The 23,067-nt window shown below is 45.4% G+C and overlaps 1 protein-coding gene across 1 annotated transcript in view; it reads right to left on the reverse strand.

Annotated features, from left to right (window-relative positions):
- The window catches only part of LOC144480433 (threonine--tRNA ligase 1, cytoplasmic-like), a 38,090-nt gene extending 15,248 nt beyond the window's left edge, over window positions 1–22,842 (reverse strand). The window contains exons 1-12 of the mRNA XM_078199853.1: window positions 22,535–22,842; window positions 11,277–11,363; window positions 10,740–10,930; window positions 9,651–9,774; window positions 9,158–9,279; window positions 8,470–8,587; window positions 7,282–7,346; window positions 5,967–6,045; window positions 5,716–5,862; window positions 5,203–5,301; window positions 1,923–2,089; window positions 374–536 (exon numbers count right to left, since the gene is read on the reverse strand). Of these exons, the coding sequence (XP_078055979.1) occupies window positions 374–536; window positions 1,923–2,089; window positions 5,203–5,301; window positions 5,716–5,862; window positions 5,967–6,045; window positions 7,282–7,346; window positions 8,470–8,587; window positions 9,158–9,279; window positions 9,651–9,774; window positions 10,740–10,930; window positions 11,277–11,363; window positions 22,535–22,777 (1,605 nt within the window). The 5' untranslated portion in view covers window positions 22,778–22,842. The remainder of the gene's footprint in view (window positions 1–373; window positions 537–1,922; window positions 2,090–5,202; window positions 5,302–5,715; window positions 5,863–5,966; window positions 6,046–7,281; window positions 7,347–8,469; window positions 8,588–9,157; window positions 9,280–9,650; window positions 9,775–10,739; window positions 10,931–11,276; window positions 11,364–22,534) is intronic.
- Window positions 22,843–23,067: the final 225 nt, after the last annotated feature.

Below are 23,067 nucleotides of genomic sequence, written 5' to 3' on the forward strand. Positions count from 1 at the left end.
GAGGGTCTTGTTCCTGATTGCTGGCCAGCGACACCTGGTTGCTCAGGATCTTGAGCAATCACTCAGTCTTGACTCACAAAAATAAAGTTCCATCACTTATCTAAAGGTCTGGTGCTTTGAAACTGTCCCCAATAATAGTGAGTACACCATGATAGTGCCTCAGTGAGAGTTAGTGTCTTCAGGAACGATACCCTGGTGAGACTCAGCACCTTCAGGAACTGTACCTCAGTGAGTATTTTATTCCCACTCTTTAGGGGAATAAATTTAGACAAAATAGTGAGAATTGAAGTTCAACTTCTGCTCAAGTTATATGGAACCACCTCTGATGCAGATTTAAAAAGGTGAGTGAGAAAGAATGCAGATTTTTATTCACCTGTTCTAACGTGCAGAAAATGTGAGCATCATCCTGTTCGAATCGGCGCAATCTGGTTAATCCGGTTAACACCCCCGAAGGCTCATTGCGATGAAGAACACCAAAATCAGCTAACCGCAGAGGGAGCTCACGCCAGGATCGTGGACGATGGTCAAACATCAAACTGATAGAAACAGTGCAACAGAGCACTCCGTCACCATTTGTGTGGTTGACCACTTCTCATTGGAACCAAGTCTCCCTTCAAGAATCACTCCATCTGACAGATTATATGTGGCACAGAAACAGGTCATTCAGCCCAACCACTCCAAGGTGGTGCATATGCTCCACTCAAGGTTCCTCCCATCTTTCCTCACCTAAATCTACCATTGGATTCAACTGTTAGGTTGAGCCTGAACTTCAAATGTTTGTCTAGTTTCCCCTTAAATGTATCCACACTATTCATTTCAACCATGCCTTTTGGTACCGAGTTCCACATTCTCACCATTCTTTGGATAAACAAGTTTCTCAGGAATTTCCCATTGGATTTCTTGATGATGACCTTATATTAACAGCTTTTAGTAATTCTCTTCTTCTCAAGAGGAAACATTCTCTCTTTATCCGTTCTATCCAAATCTTTACTAATTAGAAATACATCTAATAGATCATCCCTCAGCCTTTTTTTTTCAGAAGAGATCCAGCCTGCTAATACTTTCGCAATATGCAAACCCACAAATTTCTGGTATCATCTTTGTAAATCTGCTCTTCACTCTTTCCAGTGCCCCTATATCCTATTTATAATGTGACCATCAGAATTGCACCTAGTATTCTTAAGTGTGATCGAACCAAGGTTTGATACAGGTTTAATGCATCTTCCTTACTTTTCAATTCTATCCCTCTAGAAATAATGCTTGGTTTGTTTATTCTTGTAAACGGGCCCTGCTGACCTGTGGTGTAACTTTTAGTAATCAGTGTATTTGTACTCAGAGATCCCTTGTTCCTCTACCACACCAGACTTGCATCTCCTAAGTAAGTTGCCTCCCTATTCTTCTGACCAAAATATACTTCCGCACCTTTATGTTTTGCACTTCATTTGCCAGATCTGACAGTTCATTCATGTAATTTGTTGTATAATTTGACTGTCCGCCCTGCCCCCGATTTGACTGAACCTTTACTGCTACATTTGGGCTGCTTACATATTTGTACATGCCATCCCATCGCCGCCACGCTTTCTAGAGTAAAGCTATTGCCATCTCCCTATTTACCTTTCTGTTCAGACATGGGTCCCGTTCCAGTTCAGAGAGAGCCAATTCCATCAGTATAGTTGCTGGATTATTTCCAAAAGCCCCAGTGTCTTTTAAGGAAGATCATCCGCAATCCTTGCCCAGCCTCCACAGGTGACTGTAGATCCACACTCTCTGCTTGACTTTCGGGGAACTCAAAGGGCAACAAATACTCCCTCACCTCATGAAAGATGCTCAAGACAAATTGACCCCAAACAAACTGTTAAACTATCTTCCAAAAGTTTAAAAACATTAAATATTCTAAAGCAACCTGTGTGTTTGATACATACCAGTGACCCGGGCAATTCATGGGCTTCAGTGTGAAGATCTCCTTCTCTACCTCAAAGCTGAATATGTTCTCCCTGTGGTGCTGCCAGTGGCCAGACATCTCCCACAGACGGCTGTTGTAGATATTTGGAGAGACCACTTCAGTGAATCCGCGTTTATGATACTCCTCCTGCAGCAAGGACAGATCGACAATCAAGACCAAACTCACATTTTAAAAGTGCCTCTTACAACCTCGGAGTCTCATATGCATTACAGCCATGAAGTACTTTTGAAGTGTCACCACTGTTCCAATGTAGCCATGATGTGGAGATGCCGGCGTTGGACTGGGATAGGCACAGTATGAAGTCTCACAACACCAGTTTAAAGTCCAACAGGTTTATTTGGCAGCACGAGCTTTTGGAGCGCTGCCCCTTCATCAGTGCTACCAAATAAACCTGTTGGACTTTAACCTGATGTTGTGAGACTTCTTACTGTTCCAATGTAGGAAAGATTGCAGACAGTTTGTATACAACAAAATCCCACAAAACAGCAATATGATTAATGATCACACACTATTTTAGTAACATTATCAGCAGGATAAATATTTGCCAGAGCACTGTGGGTAACATTTTAAAATTCTTTCATGGAATTTGGGCATCACTGGCAAGACAAGCATTTGCTGCCCATTCTTACTTTCCCTTGAGAAGTCATCTCTTGAACCGCTGAAGTCCATCTGGTGCATGTAGTTCCACACTGCTGTGCAGGGCTTTGGCCCAGCAACAGCGAAGAACAGCAATATAGTTCCAGCTCAGGATGGTGTGTAGCTTGGAGGGGAATTTCCAGGTGGTGGTGTTCTGCTGCCTTTGTCTTTTTAAGTGGTAGGGGTCACTGCTTGTCTTCAAAAAATGCCACCCTATCTTTCAAATCCTACCTGAGGTAGAGGCAGGGTCTCAGTTTAATGTCCCATCTGAAAGTCAACACCAAGAACAGCACAGCACTCCCTCACAACTGAACTGTCCACCTGGACTTTCCTCTCAAGTTTGCTCCTGGACCACTACCAATGGCCACCTCTCATTACTAGACAATCCCCTCATCCCAGGGAGCAACCTAGTGAAACTTTGCTGTTCTGCCTCCAAAAGAACCATCGAATCCCTACAGTGCAGGAGGAGGCTACTTAGCCCATTCAGTCTGCACCGACTCTCCAAAAGATCCCTGTACCATGGCTAACCCATCTAACCTGCACATCATAGAACTGTGGGAGGAAACCAGAGCACCCAGAGGAAACCCAAGCAGACACAGGGAGAACATGCAAACTCCACGCAGACAGTGACCCAAGGCCGGAATTGAACCAGATCCTTGGCACTGTGAGGCAACAGTGCTAACCACTGTGCCAACATGCCGTCAATGCAAGTGTATCCTTTTGTCTTTGAACTCAAACATGGAGCTTGGGCGATTGAGGATAAGTTCTGCACCCACCTCACTTCCTGTTTCTCATGTCCATAACATCATACCATCCTTGTCCTTCATTGGTAACCAGTTAATCCTGTACAGTATTTTGGAGTCACTCCAGTTTACTGCTACTGGTGCCTCCCTGCCTTTTCACTCCATCCATCCACAGTTGTCTCTCTCGCAGCTCTTCATAGCTTTATCTAGTCTTCTGTACTTGACATTGTCTCGTTTTTGCTCAATGTTCTTTTCCTAGCCCTCTTGTTCCTCATCAGTATTCATTCATCAGTTCCTCCAACTGCAAATGACCTTGATAACTTTATGATTGACTTCTGCAGCTTCAGGTCCATCCCACCATCTAAGGTGGGTGGTCCAATCCTCCATTGGCATCCTGACTCTTCTGAATATCTTGTAAGGATGTCCTCCATCTGCTGCTGATGCATATAGTCAGCTGTTTCCAGGGTACTACGATATGGGGACCTCCATGTCCATTTTATGGATGTCTTTGTGTTTGAAGATATTCTCAATGCTGAGCCCATTGCTTTTGCAGCAGATGCTTACAGCTTCTGTTGAGCATACTTGCTGACTCATGGCGCCCAATCATACTGTTCAGTCCTCACTGGTTGCCATTGGGCTTAGCATTGAGGTCAGGATCAGTAGATAGATACTATAAGCTGGGTTCTTTGTCCAGCATATCCTGAAATTGATGGACAAAGTCGTCTTTCTCCTCCCCTGTGGCTCTCTCTGTTGATTCACAGACTTGTGTGACAATGACTTTGGGGTGCTTTGTGAGGAAGCTGGCAGTGATGATGTGCTTTCACCCAAATAAGGTTTGTGCTAAGCATCTGAGAATGAGGCCAACTCTATGGGTGTTGTGCTCTTCTTGCCCTGGGTACAGGAATTGTCACATCCTTATTGCTGATGTGTCCTTGGTCTGTCGACCATATTTCGATGATGCCCAAGATGTCAAAGCAAATAGGTTCTCATTTCTCACAGTGAGAGGTTAGTGCACCTTTAAGAGGTTTTTTTAAAATCATGGTCACAGCCTTGGGTGACGTTATTGCTGGAAGGAGGGGGTCAGGTGACAGAAGGTTTTCAGCTTTAGTTTCATTCTGGCTGCAGTGTTGGAGGCGGTCTTAGAAGCAAGCTGAAAAAGAAGTCTCTTTCTCTCTCTGTTTTGCTTTGAAAATTTTACCAGTTAGCTGAAGCAAAGGCTTGTTGCCATGCTGCAGTAAAGAATCTGGTGTTTTGGGGAACTGATCTGACTACAAACTGCTCTGAGTTTTCAAGATCATTTGAAATCAGCATCAACCCAGGGAAGTGGATTCCAGTATCATGCGAGCTTTAGCCTCTGCAGTGAAAAATCTGTTCAAAGGGTTTTGTTTTTGGATATTGGTTTTGATTGGAACATCTGATATATATTGGTTAAGGGTTATACGTTATTGTGACTGTTTCGTTTTCACTTGTAATTGATAAGTTATTTCTAATTTTCGTTCCGTATATGTTAAATATATTCTTAAATAAACTTTGTTTGATAAAAGCTCTCTAGTCATTTGAATCACACCTGAAGTGAAACATCTCATGCTTATCCTAGCCAAATTCAAGATATTCTGGATCAGTAATTCCGACAAACTTTTCTTCTTCCTTAAATCCTTTAGCCACTCAGCGAGCAGCGACTCGAGATGGAACTTGGCACTGCCCTGCTCCATACCAGATGGTGCAACCACAGATAAATCTCAAAGAATAAGAACACAGGAAGGTATCCCTTCTACCTGTCCACATATTTCCTCACCTCAGTTATACCAATGAATAATAGAATCTGTGGCAGTATAATTGTTGTATGAATGAGGTACGTACCTGTATAAATGCTGCCAGTGTGTTGTAAATAGAAGCCCCTCTTGGGAGAAAGAAACAGCTTCCAGGGCTGAGATCATGGAAGAAAAACAACTCCTGCTCCTGTAAAGCAGATGGAAATAAAACAAGGATATGTGATGCACAGCCCAGGCATAAAAGATGTTATATTTGTAACTTCTTTCAGCTTCGATGAAAGATCAGACCAGAAACATTCACTGTTTCTCTCTTCACCGATGCTGCCTCATTCGTTGAGCATTTCCAGCATTTTCTATATTTACTTTGGAACGAGACAGACCTTTGGATTAAAGGGAAAAATCAACAGCCATAATGCAAGCCTGTTAGCTTGCAACAGACAAAACTACCTTCTCCTTTCTCACTTGCATTGTCCAAGCTCGACATGTGGATTTACCTCCTCTTTTCTGCTGTACTTACGACTCTAACGATGGACTGGCTCACTGCACCAATTTGCACAGTGCTGCTCACTTTAAACCTCCAAACACAGAACATTTCCCAGACCTGTCCAATCTTTCTGTGATCCTGGTTCTTTGCTTCTTCCTGCAATTGCTCCCACTCCTTCAGCATCTTGCCGTCAGGAAATGAGATACCATAGATTCTCTGCAGCATCTCCATGTTTGACTTTCCTTCCCAGTATGTCGAAGAGCTCTATAAATACATAAAACACATTTTTCTGTGTGCAAAACCCACTTCAATTTCAAAATCAATTCTGTGCTATTGATAGACTGGGATAAGAGATCACACACTCTCACCTGATAAAGTCTCAAAGCTTTAATCTGGCCAGTGTGCCTGACATGGGGTCCACTGCTCAAATCAATCAATGGGCCACACCTATGAGAGAGCAGAGTCAGGACAAGGTTCAGGTGAATCATAGGCAGGATCAAGATCAAGGTCAGCTGGGTCAGCGCCAGGATCACTGCGATTGACTGATCTCAGCCGAGAGATTGTGAAGTTACAGTGGGCCTAGACCACTAGATTAGTGAGAGAATGCAGTCATCTTGCTATTCTATCGCCCAGTGGCTCTCACAGGAAATTGCATAGGCACCTATCAGAAGAGATACAGTCAGCTGTGATTCAAATGACCAGAATAGCTGCTGGCACTTAGCGTGCAAACCCACTGACTGACTGGTGACAAGGTCTCAGGCAATGACCCAGTACATAGCCATGTGGTGCTGTTGGGAAATCAGTCACTTTACTTATTAACCCACCTGCATGCAATCCAGCAACAACAGGCACAGCACCATCATCAAGTGGCACAACTAATCAAAACACTTAACATTCATTAGAAGGGAATACTGAGCTAGCGGCTGAATGAATGTAGCTCCCGAGTTAGTAATCTGGGTTGTGCTTGTGATAACTGAGTACTGTTCCCTCACACTTCGTAAATACTTTAGGCCACATTCTCTGCTGATGTCACGGTGCGGAGTGCATCCTCATCATACATGTGGAAACTGACACGGTGCTTTGGGATGATGTCACTGAGCGCAGCAAGAAACAGGATCAATCCCACATTTCCAGGAGGGGATCCAGGAGACATCCTGCATTTCCAGGAAGGGATCCTGGATAGATCCCGCATTTCCAGGAGGGGATCCAGGATAGATCCTGCATTTCCAGGAGGGGATCCAGGATAGATCCCACATTTCCAGGAGGGGATCCTGGAGAGATCCCACATTTTCAGGAGGGGATCCTGGAGAGATCCCACATTTTCAGGAGGGGATCCTGGGGAGATCCCACATTTCCAGGAGGGGATCCTGGATAGATCCTGCATTTCCAGGAGCAGATCCAGGAGAGATCCCGCATTTCCAGGATAGATCCTGCATTTCCAGGAGGGGATCCAGGAGAGATCCTGCATTTCCTGGAGGGGATCCTGGATAGATCCCGCATTTTCAGAAGGGGATCCTGGATAGATCCTGCATTTCCAGGAGAGGATCCAGGATAGACCCTGCACTTCCAGCTGAAACACAAACATTCCACATTCTGTTGCAATGATTTATCAAACCTGATTGAACACTCCGCCCCTAAACCCTAATATGTAAAAGATGGTACAATTCACATGCTCCTGCTCACCTGTACACCGTGGTTGTCAGTGTGTCAAGTTTCTCGTTTAATATCCGCACCTTAAACTTGTTGTACTGAGAAAGAAACAAAGAATCACCGAAAGCTAAAACAGTCTGACAAAAATTAATAATATTAGTGACTCCGACCTTGACGCCCTTTTTGATTTCCTTGGTTTGCTTCAATACAACCCCACCCCAACCCCACAGGGCCACCTTGTTTGTCAGTTTTCTTTCACTGAACACTGACTTTGTTCTCCTATTAACACATTCTGCTATCTTACCTTTATGCCACTATATGCACCTTCTTCAGTCCTTAATGGGACCATATATACCCTTTGTGTCTGATGTCTATGACATCTTTTGTCAATCTCCCTACAGCTTCAGCCTATCCCAGACCATCTATTCTTCCCCAACCCCCTCTCCAAGTATAATTCATCACATTTCTATCCCACTTCAGTTCTGTCGAAGAGACATATGGGCTTGAAACGTTAACTCTGTTTCTCTCTCCAAAGATGTTGCCAGACCTGCTTTTCAGTTTTTATTTCAGATTTCCAGCATCCACAGAATTTTGCTTTTACTGAGAGGAAAATTCAAGATGCAAATAATCCAGAATCCTATTTCGGAACATACTAATGTACAAACTTCAATTTGATACACTAACAGAGACCATTAATCTGTTCATCCTCAGAAATCTACAAGCCTCTCAGTACAAGCTCCACGTTGCCTGTCCTTTGAGCCAGGATTTTGGCCTCAAGTCTGCTACCCATCCCCAGATTTGGCCTGTCAAAGTCTTCTTCAGTTTTACAGTTGGTGTCTCCATCCTCCAGTCTGGATACAGAGTTTGGATTTAATGATTCTATCCCATTACTATCCTTTACACAGGTTCCTCTCATTCAACTCCACAAGGCCAATCCACATAAATTAGGCTCCTGGCCATCATGGGTCTGGGGTCAGAGGTCAGCCTGGCAGCTTTTTCTGCACCATCACAGGGACTTTGAATCAGTGACCAGAGGACTGGTCAGTCACCTACACAAAGGTAGCCTGGAAAGCACAGCAGCTGTGGATAGAGCCCTGCGCCACTTGTCCCACACTCCAGGTACTAGTAAAACAGCAGTGTCTTGGGGACCTGGCAATAGACTATACAAGCTCTCAGAGAGAAATTAAGATGGAGCACAGAACAGCAAATAGTGAATATTACCTTAAACATTTCAAGCAAAGTTTGCTTGTTGACCTCCAATCTCTCAAATGGCTGACAGTCCTTAATGATCGACTTGCAGATATTCTCCAGGTAAGGAAACTGGTCACTGGATACTCCTCTGTGAAACAGAAGATCACTGTAAGACGGTGAGAGGGCAGGGGCAGTGGTGGGGAAATGATGGGGCAGAGGTGATGGGACAGGTGTTAAGTGAACATGCAAAGCCAAAGCAGCAACGTACTGGTAACCCACACTGATCCTTCGCGTGAGAGGTGCAGAGACCTGATGCCACAAGGGGCCCCATCCCAAAACCCAGCTGAGATACAAGGGAACTAAACCCAACTGTAGCAGTGAAGGTTCAGTCAAACAATGCATAGATAATTCAACCAGAAACAAGGACCCGAATACTCTTCCTTCTCTCCAGGCACAGAGTTTAGAGGGGTATCATTCATTGGACCTAAAACCTGGGATACAGGCCTCATGATGTCAGTACCACAGGAACCTCACACACACAGAATGCGTGACATTGACCAGGTTGTGGCACCATACCATTCACCTGTGGGGACATCACCATAAAAATGTGTAATTAATGACACACCCCGCTGCTTCCATTACTCCTGGATTTACTTCAGTACAAACATAAAAACAAGCTTGCTGCTTGGAAAGGGTTTGTCAGAAACACAAACATTACCTGTCGCCCAGGAACATGTCATAATAGAATCCCGTCTCTATGGGTAGGCTGGAACATAGGCAGCCTCCATAATACCGCTCCATGGCTTCTCCCAGAATGTGCGCACTCGAGTGCCAGTATACCTGCGTGACAAATAGTAATCAACCCACCAGTTACACAAATCCAAATCAAAAATCAAATCCATCAAAATACGTCAATTTAAATTCAATTAAACGGTTAAAGATCCCATGCCTCAGTGCTTCTGGACCTATGGTATAATAGTACCATTTCTTTCCTGCTTAAACACAGATCCAATTTAGTGACAGAATACAACCTTCCCGTCCACATGGTAATCACCATTACAGACAGCAACTAGTAAAGTAAAAACTCCTAACTTGAGTGCTGTAAAAACAAGTTAATTAACTCAAGAGTAAATAGTATGTTTCAAAATGATTTCACTCTTTAAATGACATTGTAAAATCATTGAATAGCTGAACAATGGAGGGTAACTTACAGCTCGCGCCTCTGGGTCTTCAAAGTTTAATAGTTCAAGACTGGTATCTCCTTGCAGCGGCCGATCCAAGTCCCACAGCTCACCACCAACCTTGGCAATAATGGAACTCTCGGCTAATCTTTGGCTAGAGTCAGAAGGGAACCAACAGAATATTTTTGTAGCAGCTTCTACTTACAGAGCTGATCTACCAAACACACAGGGGATCTGATGCTGCGCAGTAAATACGAAGCAAATCCAGAAGCAAGTTGTATCCTTCAGTTCTCAGCTCATAAAGACCTCAACTGGATTTGTAGTATATATGGACAATGAGCAAGACTGAGGGGTTCTGGAGTTTGCAGTGTGTGGGTCTGGGTGTATGGTCCTATTCTTGAATCTGCAAGCTGTCAGATTCACCAAAGTGCAATGTTGTCAGAGACAGACCCAAGTCTTTAACCCAGTTATAAACAGAGCTCTTCAAGACATCACAACAGTTGTGTAACATGGCAATTTATTAATATCAGACCAGGTATGGTATTTCTTAGCAGATTGCAGCAGACCATGTTTTATTGTAAGAATGCCAACAAAGAGTTACAAGGACATCACAAGTGTGGTGCTTCTAGACAGCACACACTTAGCACAAGGGCTTTGACTATCCACAGTGAATCTTACATCATATTCCTGATGCAAATCAGGGGAGTTCAGAAAGGAAAGACACTGGATGCGCAAGTGATCAGAGTGAATGGTGTGAAACAAGAAGAATTCAGTTGAGACAGTGAGTGAATGGTGAGTGAGGGGCAAAGATAGTGGTTCAGACACAATGGGAACAAGGAGGTGGTGACAGAAAAAGATAATGGATCTTAAGGAAAAATAAGCTGAAGGGAAAAGATTAAAATGTGGAATGTGGGGTACTGGACATTGGGGTGGACAAGTGGATATGGAGGCTGACTGTTGGGTCATGAATTTGGAGGGAGTGGAAATGTTTATGGAAGCCGAACATGGAATGTGACTGCTTTAAGTGGTCTAGATTGAGTACAATACTGTGTACTGTGCACATACAGTACTGAAGGACCAAGGATCAGAAAAGAAACAGGAAGGTACTTGTGGATTTACCTGATTTGACAAGCGACCTGATAGGGTGTTGTCTTCCATGATTCCCCACAAATCTGCATGTTGTTTGGTAGTGTGATGGTGATAATCCTGCTGTCCCGTGCAGCCCGCTCACTGAGTATGGAATCATGCTCCCGTTTGAGACTCTCAAAAAGGTGCAAACGTTCCTCAACATAGGATGGCCACTCACTCCACTGAAAACACAAGCAAACAATGTCAGCCCCCTCCATCTCACACCCAGGAGGAGGGATGATTCAATCATTGCCTCCAAACGAGTGCCCCAATCCCTTCCTGAAATCTCAGTTCCCCCTCACTGGGTCAGCCAATTAGCCATTCTTTAACTGTGGACCTGGACAACAGCTGTATTCAGTTGTGGATGAAACACAGGCATGTTCAATCCTCACCCCACCATCCTCAGCATTTCCACACAGTGTCCCACAGAAATCACTTGCAAGTTATCAGGGGCAGAAATCCTGGTTGATTTCCTCCCCCCACCCCAGCGCCCCTACCCTTCCAGCCCAGACCAACATTGATAAATACCTTGATTGATTTGGCTTCTCGAGTTGGACTGCTCTTGTCCCTCTTGTTCTTGAGCTGCCGAGCCAGCGGCTGAGACTTGATCTCAGTCTGCAGGTTAAACCAGAACAAAATCTAAACACTGAATAAACATTGAGTCTCTGAACTACGTCATCTGAAAGTAAATAATCAGATATTTTCATCACTGGTCAGTGATTCATTAACAAGAGGTACTAATTGTTGATAGCCACAAAAGAATATTACAGGGGAATATATAAGCCACATCAGCAATATGAAATGCTTCGAAAGGTTAGTCATGGCATGGATCCATCCCGGCGTCCCGGACTGACTAGATCCACTACAGTTCGCCTATCGCTGCAACAGGTCCGCAGCAGACGCCATTTCCCTGGCCCTGCACTCAACCCTGGCATACCTGGATAGACATCTATGTCAGACGCCTATTTATTGACTACAGCTCAGCCTTCAACACCATTATTCCTACAAAACTCATCTCTCAACTCCGTGGCCTGGAGCACTGCTCCTCCATCTGTGACCGGATCCTCGACTTCCCAACCCACAGACCGGTAGTCCTCACCCACAGATCCTCGACTTCCTAACCCACAGGGCGGCACAGTAGCATAGTGGTTAGCACTGCTGCTTCACAGCTTCAGGGACCTGGGTTCGATTCCTGGTTCTGGTCACTGTCTGTGCGGAGTTTGCACATTCTCCCTGTGTCTGCGTGGGTTTTCTCCGGGTGCTCCAGTTTCCTCCCACAGTCCAAAGATGCGCAGGTTGGGTTGATTGGCCAAGCTAAATTGCCCCTTGGCATCCCGGTATGCGTAGATTAGAGGGATTAGCGGGTAAAATATGAGGGTTAGAGGGATTAGCAGGTAAATATGTAGGGATAGGGCCTGGGTGGGATTGTTGTCGGTGCAGACTCGTTGGGCCGATTGGCCTCTTTCTGCACTGTAGGGGTTCTATGGACTGCAATCAGTAAGGATAGGCAACACTCTTCCACAACTTTCCTCAACACCAGAGGCAGCATGGTGGCAGTGTGGCTACCACTGCTGCCTCACAGCTCCAAGGACCCGGGTTCAATTCCCAGCTTGGGTCACTGTCTGTGTGGAGTTTGCACATTCTCCCCGTGTCTGCATGGGTTTCCTCCGGTTTCCTCCCATAGTCAAAAGATGTGCAGGTTAAGTGGACTGGCCACACTAAATTGCCCCTTAGTATGAAGGGGACTAGCTAGGATAAATGCATGGGGTTATGGGAATAGGGCCTGGGTGGGATTGTGGTCGATACAGACTGAATGGCCTCCTTCTGCACTGTAGGATTCTATGGCCGGTGCCCCACAAGGCTGTGTCCTCAGCCCCTTACTATACTCCTTTTACACCTATGACTGTGTGACCAAATTCCCCTCCAACTCAATTTTCAAGTTTGCTGATGACACCACCGTAATGGGTCCGATCTCAAACAATGATGAGATGGAGTGCAGGGAAGAGATAGAGAATCTGGTGAACTGGTGTGACGACAATAATCTCGCCCTCAATGTTAGTAATACGAAAGAGATAGTCATCGACTTCAGGGAGTGTAGTGGAAGACATGCACCTGTCTACATCAACGGTAATGAAGTGGAAATGGTCGAGATCTTCAAGTTTCTAGGTGTCAAGATCACCAACAACCTGTCCTGGTCCCTCCACACCGACGCTATAGTTAAGAAAGCTCACCAACACCTTTATTTTCTCAGAAGGCTAAGGAAATTTGACATGTTCGCTACAACTTTCACCAACTTTTACAGATGTACAATAGAAAGCATCCTTTCTATATGTACCACAACCTGGTATGGCTCCTGCTCTGTCCAAGGCTACAAGAAACTACAAAGGATTGTGAACGCAGCCCAGTCCATCACGCAAACCAGCCTCCCATCCATTGACTGTGTCTACACTTCCCGCTGCCTTGGAAAAGCAGCCAGTGTAATCAAGGACCCCATGCACCCGGACATTCCTCTCTTCCGTCAGGAAAAGGATACAAAAGTCTGAGGTTACACACCAACTGACTCAAGGCAGCTTCTTTGCTGCCATCAGACTTTTGAATGGGCCTACCTTAGATAAAGTTGATCTTTCTCTACAACCCTAGCTATGACTGTAACACTACATTCTGCACCCTCTCCTTTCCCTCTCCCCATGTACTCTTTGAACGGAATGCTTTGTCTGTATAGCATGCAAGAAACGATGCTTTTCACTGTGTCCCAATACGTGACAATAATAATTCAAGTCAAATATATGTATTTTCCAACACAAGTTACTGGATAATAATTGGGAGCAGGAACTACGACTCTGTCAATGGAAGGTCTCTTCTGAAATCTTAAAGCATGGCAAATAGCGGAAGAGAAATCAGAGTGTATTCAAGATAGTGGTGGTATATCTTTCGAGCTGACCACAGGAAAAGTGAACGAACATGAAAGGTTTCAGAAGATAAGGGAACTCTATGGGTGGGGAAAGGATAAAAAGTGGAACTGAGTTTTCGCACAAGTCTTTTTCAACCACAGTCTTAACTGAACTTACTTTGATCATTTCTTTTTGATATACAATAAAGTTTTTTTTATAGAAGGTGACATCTTGTGGTGGTTCGATCAGTTAGTTACTGGATGTTCAGGTTTATTTTTTTTTAATATTAACAGTTCCTAACAAGATTGTAACACACCTCACCGCCATCTTAAATGGGGAAATCTCCTATCCTGAAACTATATCCTCCGTCCTAGATTCTTTCAAGGGGAAACCTTTTCTCAATACCTGACCTCTAGATCCTCCTCAGAATCTGGTGAACCTTCTTGGAACCACCTCCAATACATGGTCACGCAGTGCTTAGCACTGGTGCCTCACAGTGCCAGGGCCCTGGGTTCACTAACTGTTCCATTAGGTACAATTCCAGAAGGGGATGGAAGGAGGAAAAGTGACATAGTGGTAAGCACTACTGTCTCAAAGCACCAGGGATCCGGGGTTTGATTCCCGGCTTGGGTCACTATTTGTGTGGAGTCTGCACATTCTTCCCGTGTTGTGTGGGTTTCCTCCGGGTGCTCCGGTTTCCTCCCACAGTCCAAAAGACGTACTGGTTAGGTGCATTGGCCATGTTAAATTTTCCCTTAGTGTACCCTGACAGGCACCAAAGTGAGGCAACTTGCGGATTTTCACAGTAACTTCATTGCAGTGTTAATGTAAGCCTACTTGTGACACTAATATAAAAAGAAAATACTGCTTTAAATAAGGAGACCAAACCTCTACACACTACTCTCGGGTAGTTTCCAAAATGCCCTGCACAGCTGTAACAAGGCTTCCTTAGTTTTATAAACCCCCCCTTTACAATAAAAGGGAATATTCTGTTTCCCTTTCTAATTACTTGCTGTGGCTGAACACTGACTTATGACTCATGAACAAGAGCAGCCAGATCCCCCTCTCTCTTTAAATAATAGCAATATTCTTCAAAGTGGTTCTAGGGCTGCAGGCTCATTCGAGACCTCAGTAGAAGCTCATTCTTGCCCTTTTACACCAGATCCCAGGCCCAGATAGAGTCTCATGCTCAGAGTTAAGAGCCATAGCCAGTGGAAAATTAAAAGCAAAATAGTGCGGATGCTGGAATCTGAAACAAAAACAGAAAATGCTGAAAACTCTCAACAAGTCTGACAGCATCTGTGGAGAGAGACTAGAGCTAACATTTCGAGCCTGGATAACCCTGCGTAAGGGGCTCTTTTCTTTCTCCACAGATGCTGTCAGACCTGCTGAGATTTTCCAGCATTTTGTGTGTTTTGACCAATGGAAACTTGTTGGGTCTGCAGGCTGACAAATTCCCTGGTGCAAAAAGACTTCATCCTAGGGTCTTAAAAGGGTCTAGTGAGATGGTTGATGCATCGGTTTTCATTTCCAAAATTCCATAGATTCAGGGAAGAGTCCATTAGATTGAAAAATAGCAAATGCTACTCCTTTATTCAAAAAGGGAGACCGAAAGCAGGAAACACAGTCCAGTTAGCCTAACATAAGACCATAAGACATAGGAGCGGAAGGCCATTCGGCCCATCGAGTCCACTCCACCATTCAATCATGGTTGATTTCAACTCCATTTACCCGCTCTCTCCCCATAGCCCTTAATTCCTCGAGAAATCAAGAATTTATCAATTTAAAATATAAGAAGCCATTATGAAAGATGTCATTCCAGGGCAAACAGGCAGTCAACACTTGAGAAAGGATATACTGGCACTGGAGGGGGTGCAGAGGAGATTCACGAGGTTGACTCCAGAGTTGAGAGGGTTGGCTTATGAGGAGAGACTGAGTAGACTGGGGCTATACTCATTGGAATTCAGAAGAATGAGGGGAAATCTGATAGAAACATATAAGATTATGAAGGGAATAGATAAGATAGAAGCAGGGAAGTTGTTTCCACTGGTGGGTGAAACTAGGACTAGGTGGCATAACCTCAAAATAAGGCGGAGCAGATTTAGGACTGAGTTGAGGAGGAACTTCTTCACACAAAAGGTTGTGAATCTGTGGAATTCCCTGCCCAGTGAAGCAGTTGAGGCAAACGCATTGAATGTTTTTAAGGCAAGGATAGATAAATTTTTGAACAGTAAAGGAATTAAGGGTTATGGTGAGCAGGAGGGTAAGTGGAGCTGAGTCCACAAAAAGATCAACCATGATCTTATTGAATGGCGGAGCAGGCTCGAGGGGTCAGATGGCCTACTCCTGCTCCTAGTTCTTATGTTCTTAACACAGTTTTGTGAAAGGGAAATCATGTTTAACCAATTTATCAGAATTCTTTGAAGAGGGACATAGATAGGATGCAAGACTGGGCGGACAAGTGGCAGATGGACTTCAACCCAGATAAATGTGTCGTGGTCCATTTTGGTCGGACAAATGGGGTGAAGGAGTACAATATAAAGGGAAAGACTCTTAGTACGGTAGAGGATCAGAAGGACCTTGGGGTCCGGGTCCATAGGACTCTGAAATCGGCCCCGCAGGTGGAGGAGGTGGTTAAGAAGGCGTATGGTGTGCTGGCCTTTATCAATCGAGGGATTGAGTTTAGGAGTCCGGGGATAATGATGCAGCTACATAAGACCCTCGTCAGACCCCACTTGGAGTACTGTGCTCAGTTCTGGTCACCTCACTATAGGAAGGATGTGGAAAAGATTGAAAGGGTGCAGAGGAGATTTACAAGGATGTTGCCTGGATTGAGTGGCATGCCTTATGAGGATAGGCTGAGGGAGCTCGGTCTTTTCTCCTTGGAGAGACGAAGGATGAGAGGAGACCGAATAGAGGCGTATAAGATGTTGAGAGGCATAGATCGGGTGGACTCTCAGAGGCTTTTTCCCAGGGTGGAAATGTCTGCTACGAGAGGACACAGGTTTAAGGTGCTGGGGGGTAGGTACAGGGGAGATGTTAGGGGTAAGTTTTTCACACAGAGGGTGGTGGGCGAGTGGAATCGGCTGCCGTCAGGGGTGGTGGAGGCGAACTCAATAGGGTCTTTTAAGAGACTCCTGGATGAGTACATGGAGCTTAATAGGATGGAGGGTTATAGGTAGGTCTAGAAGGTAGGTATGTGTTCGGCACAACTTGTGGGGCCGAAGGGCCTGTTTGTGCTGTAGTTTTTTCTATGTTTCTAAGTTACATGTGCTGTGAAAACTTGAATTTCCAGAAGACATTTGATAAGGTGCCAATATCAAAGGTTATTGCATAAATTAAAAGTTCATGGTGTAGGGGGTAACACACAGATTGAAGATTGGCTAGTTAACAGGAAACAAAGTTGTCATAAATGGGTCTTTTTCTCATTGGCAGGATGTAACAGCTGGTATGTTACAGGGATCAGTGCTGGGGCCTTAGCTTTTTATAATCTATATAAATGACTTGGGATGAAGGGTCTGAAGATATGGTTGCTCAAGTTACTAACGACACAAAGTCGGTACAAAAATAGATTGTGAAGTGAACATAAGGAGGCTATAGAAGAACATAGGATTAAGAGAGGGCAAAAATCTGGCAAATGAAGTATAATGTTGGCAAGTGTGAAACAGTCAATTTGGAAGAATAAAAAAGCTTATTATCTAAATGGTGAGAGACTGCAGAGTTCTGAATTGCAGGGGGATCTGTCCTCGTGCATGAATCACAAAAGGCTTGTATACAGGTACAGCAAGTAATTAGGAAAGCTAATGGAATGTTACTTAATGCGAGGAAAGTTGATTACAAAAGTTGGCAGGTTATGCTTCAGTTGTACAGAACATCAGTGAGATCACATCTGGAGTATTGTGTACAGTACTGGTTGCCTTATTTAAGGACAGAAATAAACATATTAGCACTTCAGAGAAGGCTTACTGTACCAATACCAGGAACGGGCAGGTTCTCTTACCAGGAAAGGTTGAAGAGGTTAGGTTTGTATCCACCAAAGTTTAAAAGAGTAAGAGTTGACTTGATCGAAACCTTTAAGCTTGTGAGATGTCCTAACAGAGTGCATGTGGAGGGGATGTTTCTTGTCAGAGAATGTAGAACTCGGGGTCACATTTGTTTAAAAATAAGGTATCACACATTTAAGACAGAGGGAGGGTTTCAAATTCATAGATCATTGGGAAGTCTTCATGAGAGGATGGCACCTGTACGGAAAGGATGGGTTACCCCTTAACTGGAAGGGCACAAATATCCTGGCTGGGAGTTTTGCGAGTGTGTTTCGGCAGGGTTTAAACTAGTGTGGCAGGGGGGTGGGGATCAAAACAGTAGGTTAGTAAGTACTGAGGCTGGGGTCGAGCTGGGGGCCAGGGCAAGGCTAGCTAAAAAGAAGAGCATTCTGGAGCAGGATGACCTGAGTGGGCCTGGAGGTCTGGAGTGAAATCATAGAAACCCTACAGTGCAGAAGGAGGCCATTCGGCCCATCGAGTCTGCACCGACCACAATCCCACCCAGGCCCTACCCCCACATATTTTACCCGCTAATCCCTCTAACCTACGCATCCCAGGACTCTAAGGGGCAATTTTTTTAACCTGGCCAATCAACCTAACCCGCACATCTTTGGACTGTGGGAGGAAACCGGAGCACCCGGAGGAAACCCACGCAAACACGAGGAGAATGTGCAAACTCCACACAGACAGTGACCCGAGCCGGGAATCGAACCCGGGACCCTGGAGCTGTGAAGCAGCAGTGCTAACCACTGTGCTACCGTGCCGCCAGTGCATCTGTTTCAATGCGAGGAGCATAACGGGTAAGACAGACGAACTTAGGGCCTTAATGCTTACGCGGAATTTGGATGTGGTTGCGGTGACGGAGACATGGTTAAAAGGACAGGACTGGCAGCTGAATATTCTGGGGTATAAGTGTTTTAGGCGAGACAGAGGAGGGGCTAAAAAAGATGGGGGAGTAGCGGTATTAGTTAGGGAGCATATTACAGCAGTGCAGAGGGTGGACAATTTAGAGGGGTCATGTAATGAGTCACTGTGGGTGGAGCTCAGAAACAGGAAAAGTGCAATCACTATGCTGGGGGTATACTACAGGCCACCCAACAGCCCACGGGAAGTAGAGGAACGGATATGTCAGGAGATTCTGGATATGTGCAGAAAAAATAGGGTTGTTGTCGTGGGAGACTTCCATTTCCCTGGTATAGGCTGGAAAGTGCTTAGGGCTGGGGGTCTGGACGGGGAGGAATTTGTAAAATGCGTGCTGGAAGGTTCTTTGGAACAGTATGTAGATAGCCCAACTAGAGAGGGGGCTATACTGGATCTAGTTCTGGGAAAGGAGCCCGGTCAGGTCGTCAAAGTTTCAGTAAGGGAACATGTGGCAAATAGTGACCACAACTCTGTTAACTTTAGGATAGTAATGGACAAGGACGAGTGTTGTCCTAAGGGTAGGATGCAAAATTGGGGGAAGGCTAACTATGGCCGGATTAGGCAGGAATTAGTGGCTGTTGATTGGGAGAGGCTGTTCGGGGGTAAGTCCATGACTGGCATGTGGGAGTCTTTTAAGGAACAGTTGATAAGGCTGCAGGACAAGCATGTGCCTGTAAAAAGGAAGGATAGGAAAGATAGGATTCGAGAGCCATGGATAACCAGGGAAATTGAGGATCTGATCAAAAAGAGAGGCGTACGTTAGGTCCAGGCAACTGAAAACAGATGGAGCTCTGGAGGAATACAGAGAGAGTAGGAAAGAACTCAAACGGGGAGTTAGAAGGGCAAAAAGAGGTCACGAAATGTTCATGGCAGACAGTATTAAGGAGAATCCTAAGGCATTTTATTCATATGTTAGGAACAAAAGAGTTGTCAGGGAAAAAGACGGACCTCTCAGGGACAAAGGAGGGGAATTATGCTTAGAACCCAAGGGAATAGGGGAGATCCTAAATGAATACTTTGCATCGGTATTCACAAAGGAGAGGGACTTGTTGACTGGGAGTGTCTCAGAGGGAGGTGTTGACCCGTTAGAGAGAATCTCCATTACAAGGGAGGAAGTGTTAGGTTTTTTAGGTAGCATTAAAACTGACAAATCCCCAGGGCCTGATGGCATCTATCCTAGACTGCTCAGGGAGACAAGAGATGTAATTGCTGGGCCTCTGTGACGGAAATCTTTGTCTCTTCATTGGACACAGGTGAGGTCCCTGAGGATTGGACGATAGCGAATGTGGTACCATTATTTAAGAAGGGAAGCAGGGATAACCCAGGAAATTATAGGCCACTGAGCTTGATGTCTGTGGTCGGGAAATTGTTGGAGAGGATTCTTCGAGACAGGATGTATGCGCATTTAGAACGGAACAATCTCATTAGTGACAGACAGCGTGGTTTTGTAAGAGGGAGGTCGTGCCTTACAAATTTGGTGGAGTTTTTTGAGGAAGTGACAAAAACGGTTGACGAAGGAAGGGCCGTGGATGTCGTCTATATGGATTTCAGTAAGGCATTTGACAAATTCCCTCATGGCAGGTTAGTTAAGAAGGTTAAGGCTCATGGGATACAAGGAGAGGTGGCTAGATGGATAGAAAACTGGCTTGGCCACAGGAGACAGAGGGTAACAGTCGAAGGGTCTTTTTCCGGCTGGAGGTCTGTGACCAGTGGTGTTCCGCAGGGCTCTGTACTGGGACCTCTGCTATTTGTGATATATATATATATATATAAATGATTTGGAAGAAGGTGTAACTGGTGTTATCAGCAAGTTTGTGGATGACACGAAGATGGCTGGACTTGCGGATAGCGATGAACATTGTCGGACAATACAGCAGGATATAGATAGGCTGGAAAATTGGGCAGAGAAATGGCAGATGGAATTTAATCCAGATAAATGCAAAGTGATGCATTTTGGAAGAACTAATGTAGGGGGGAGTTATACAATAAATGGCAGAGCCATCAAGAGCATAGAAAGACAGAGGGACCTAGGTATGCAAGTCCACAAATCCTTAAAGGTGGTAGCACAGGTGGAGAAGGTGGTGAAGAAGGCATATGGTATGCTTGCCTTTATAGGACGGGGTATAGAGTATAAAAGCTGGAGTCTGATGATGCAGCTGTATAGAACACTGGTTAGGCCACATTTGGAGTACTGCGTCCAGTTCTGGTCGCCGCACTACCAGAAGGACGTGGAGGCTTTAGAGAGAGTGCAGAGAAGGTTTACCAGGATGTTGCCTGGTATGGAGGGTCTTAGCTATGGAGGAGAGATTGGGTAAACTGGGCTTGTTCTCCCTGGAAAGACGGAGAATGAGGAGAGACTTAATAGAGGTGCACAAAATTATGAAGGGTATAGATAGGGTGAACAGTGGGAAGCTTTTTCACAGGTCGGAGATGAAGATCACGAGGGGTCACGGGCTCAAGGTGAGAGGGGCGAGGTATAACTCAGATATCAGAGGGACGTATTTTACACAGAGAGTGGTGGGGGCCTGGAATGCGCTGCCAAGTAGGGTGGTGGAGGCAGACACGCTGACATCGTTTAAGACTTACCTGATAGTCACATGAGCAGTCTGGGAATGGAGGGATACAAACGAATGGTCTAGTTGGACCAATGAGCGGCACAGGGAGGGCCGAAGGGCCTGTTTCCTGTGCTGTACTGTTCTTTGTTTGCTGAGGGTCTCTGGAACTCTCTTTCTCAAATGACAGTGGAAGTAAAATCTGAATATTTTTAAGGCAGAGCTTGCTAGATTCTTAATTAACAAAGAGGTGAAAGGTTATCCGGGGTTGGCAAGAATGTGGAGCTGATATTATTTAATCAGCCATGATCTTATTGAATGGTAAAGGAGGTTTGCAGGGCCGAGAGGATTACGCCTGCTCCTAATTCGTGTGTTCGGAGGAGTAAGAGGCGATTGAAGGCTTTAAGATCCTGAAGGGTCTTGACAGGATGGATATGGAAAGGATGCTCTTGTGTAAGAATCTAGGAGTCACTGTTTAAAAATAAGGTGTTGCCCATTTAAAACAGAGATGAGGATTTTTTTCTCTCAAAGGGTCGTGAGTCTTTGGAACTCCCATCCTCAAAAGGCAATGGAAGCAGAGTCTTTGAATATTTTTAAGGCAGAGCTAGATAGATTGTTGACAAACAACGGGGTGAAAGATCATCAGGGTAGGCAGGCGGTTATAATCAAAGCAGCCACAGTCTTATTGAATGGCCAAGCAAGCACAAGGAGCTGAGTGATCTACCACTGCTCCTAACTCATCTGGTAGAACCAGCCAATTTTCAACAGTGATGGCAAAAGAGTAGGAACTTCAAAGGACAACAGCTGCTTGCAGATGGGAGGATCATTCAGGACGAGGGTGGCACAGTGGCTAGCACTGTTGCCTCACAATGCCAGGGACCCAGGTTCGATTCCCGGCTTGGGGTCACTGTCTGTGTGGAGTTTGCACACTCTCCGTGTCTGCGTGGGTTTCCTCCCACAGTCCAAAGATGTGCGGGTTAGGTGGATTGGCCATGCTAAATTGCCACTTAGTGTCAGGGGGACTAGCTAGAGTAAATGCATGGGGTTATGGGATAAGGCCTGGGTGAGATTGCAGTCGGTGCAGACTCGATGGGCTGAATGGCCTCCTTCTGCACTGTGGGGATTCTATGGAGAGGACTGTTTTCTTGAAGTATACTGGAGAAATGCAATAGGAAACCACCTTTCAGATTCTTTTCCCTGTTTAGATTGTTCTATTCTCACACAAGGTATGGGACATCCCTATGAGTGGATCATCAGTGCAATCTGGTTGGTTATGCACAGCCCTGTGTAATAGACGCACAAGTCACTCAGTTATAAAAGGGTGATCAATAAGTGAATTTTAAAAATCAGCATTTCTGAGAACATGACCAGGACTCTACCTGGGCCCCGGAGAGCTGAGGTGAAGCTGGGCCTTTGGACTTCCCTCTCCCCAGCTCCGCCCGCACGCTTCGCTCCAGGTGCAGCCGCCGGTACTTGAGTTTCTCGTTCTCCTCTTTGAGGCTCTGCAACTCCGGGCCGATCACTAACTCCTCTTCCCCCTGCTGTAACCGCTCCATAGCGGCGCTTAGCAGTCGGAGCTGCGCCTCCTGCTCGGCCAGGCGCAACTCCACAGCAGCCGCCATCGCACTGCCGGCACCGCGCAATCGCACCGAGCCCGGTCACTGCCGGCACCGCGCAATCGCACCGAGCCCGGTCACTGCCGGCACCGCGCAGTCGCACCGAGGGCCGACAGCTGCAGGCACTGCGCAGTAGAACTGAGGGCCCGATGTGAGAAATACGAAGGAGTCTGTGGTAATGAGAATACAGTAAGAAGTTTAACAACACCAGGTTAAAGTCCAACAGGTTTATTTGGTAGCAAAAGCCACACAAGCTTTCGGAGCTCTTAGCCCCGTCTTCAGGTGAGTGGGAATTC

Source organism: Mustelus asterias, chromosome 29 (assembly GCF_964213995.1).
Source record: "Mustelus asterias chromosome 29, sMusAst1.hap1.1, whole genome shotgun sequence".
Taxonomy (NCBI): domain Eukaryota; kingdom Metazoa; phylum Chordata; class Chondrichthyes; order Carcharhiniformes; family Triakidae; genus Mustelus; species Mustelus asterias.